The sequence below is a fragment of the Propithecus coquereli genome, unplaced genomic scaffold (genome assembly GCF_000956105.1).
Source record: "Propithecus coquereli isolate 6110/MARCELLA unplaced genomic scaffold, Pcoq_1.0 Scaffold33, whole genome shotgun sequence".
NCBI lineage: Eukaryota > Metazoa > Chordata > Mammalia > Primates > Indriidae > Propithecus > Propithecus coquereli.
The window spans coordinates 307,736-308,953 of record NW_012148952.1 but is presented as its reverse complement, the minus strand read 5'-3'; the positions used below and the strand labels follow the sequence as shown (position 1 = coordinate 308,953).

At 33.2% G+C, this 1,218-nt stretch overlaps 1 protein-coding gene across 1 annotated transcript in view; it reads right to left on the bottom strand.

The window, feature by feature from the left end:
* Positions 1-1,218, bottom strand: part of LRP1B (low density lipoprotein receptor-related protein 1B) — a 542,706-nt gene that overhangs the window by 292,833 nt on the left and 248,655 nt on the right. Inside the window, exons 21-22 of the mRNA XM_012650500.1 lie at positions 942-1,058; positions 702-821 (exon numbers count right to left, since the gene is read on the bottom strand). Coding sequence (XP_012505954.1) covers positions 702-821; positions 942-1,058 — 237 coding nt within the window. The remainder of the gene's footprint in view (positions 1-701; positions 822-941; positions 1,059-1,218) is intronic.

The following is a 1,218-nucleotide window of genomic DNA, read 5'->3' as shown; positions in this document are numbered from 1 at the left end:
TGTGTGTGTGTGTGCGTGTGTGTGTGTATACACATGCACACCTGCCTATGTGCATGTATGCATATGGTGCAAACTCTTTTGCCTTTCATTTAATGCAATTTGATTTTTGGTGGAAGAAGGAAATACGAGGCGAAAAGAATCAGAAATGTTTTACTATTATTCTTTCAAGTATCCTGTTAAGATACATTAAATGGAATATTATTCACAATTTTGTTCAACTAATTTTGTTAGGTTATTTTGTCTGGATTTTGTATGTCTCATCATAAATTCAATATATATTTCATGGGAAAAAAATTTCTAATTAAAATAGAGTTGATTTCAAGTAACTAATCAACAGAAGTAAATTACCCGTAACAACTTAATATCAGCAAAAAAATCAATTTATAAAAAACAAAAGAGTAATCAACTGCAATATCCTATCTGATGCTTCTCTTAAGGATGATGCAGATGACTGAATGTTGTCTGTGTTTGTCGTAATTTGCAGGTAGCTTTTAAAGTAAACATAACCTACATGATACTTTTTATATAGGAGTTCTTAAATAATCTATCCCAATTGGCATCTACTTATAATTATTTGACCATAATTATTGTTTTGTATTGCCTCTACACTGTATAAATTTATGTATCATAATAATAATTTTTGGACCAGCTTAAGTTGGGAGTCAAAAGCAAGGCAAGGCAAAGTATTTGAGGTGACTTACGGCAGTCTCTTTCATCTTCCTCATCACCACAATCATCTTGTCCATTACATCTAAGGTTTATCGGGATACATTTTTGGTTCTTGGTACACTTAAACTGACCTGACAGGCAGACATGTGTGTCTAAATGACAGAAAGAACAAAAAATTCTGACCTAAGACCTGTGTCTGGATTTAAATCAGTGCAGACATAATCAGTTAAGAATTAGATTTATGTTCTTTAGTTAGGAATTTAATCACCTACCACAGTTGAGTTCATCAGAATTGTCTCCACAATCATTCTCTCCATCACAGATGAAAGCGGGCAGAGCACAGAGTCCAGTCTCACACTGAAATCGGCCTGGCTGACATTTAAATTCAGCTGGGGGAGAAAACATGTAGGTATTGTAGAATGGAAAACTTAGCTCATGACTTCTTAAACAGAGCTTTTCTGATATTCAAAATATCTATTATGTTATTATATTAAACATATACAGAACACAATGTGAATGACTCACATCTAGATAGCTATTAGCTTCAGA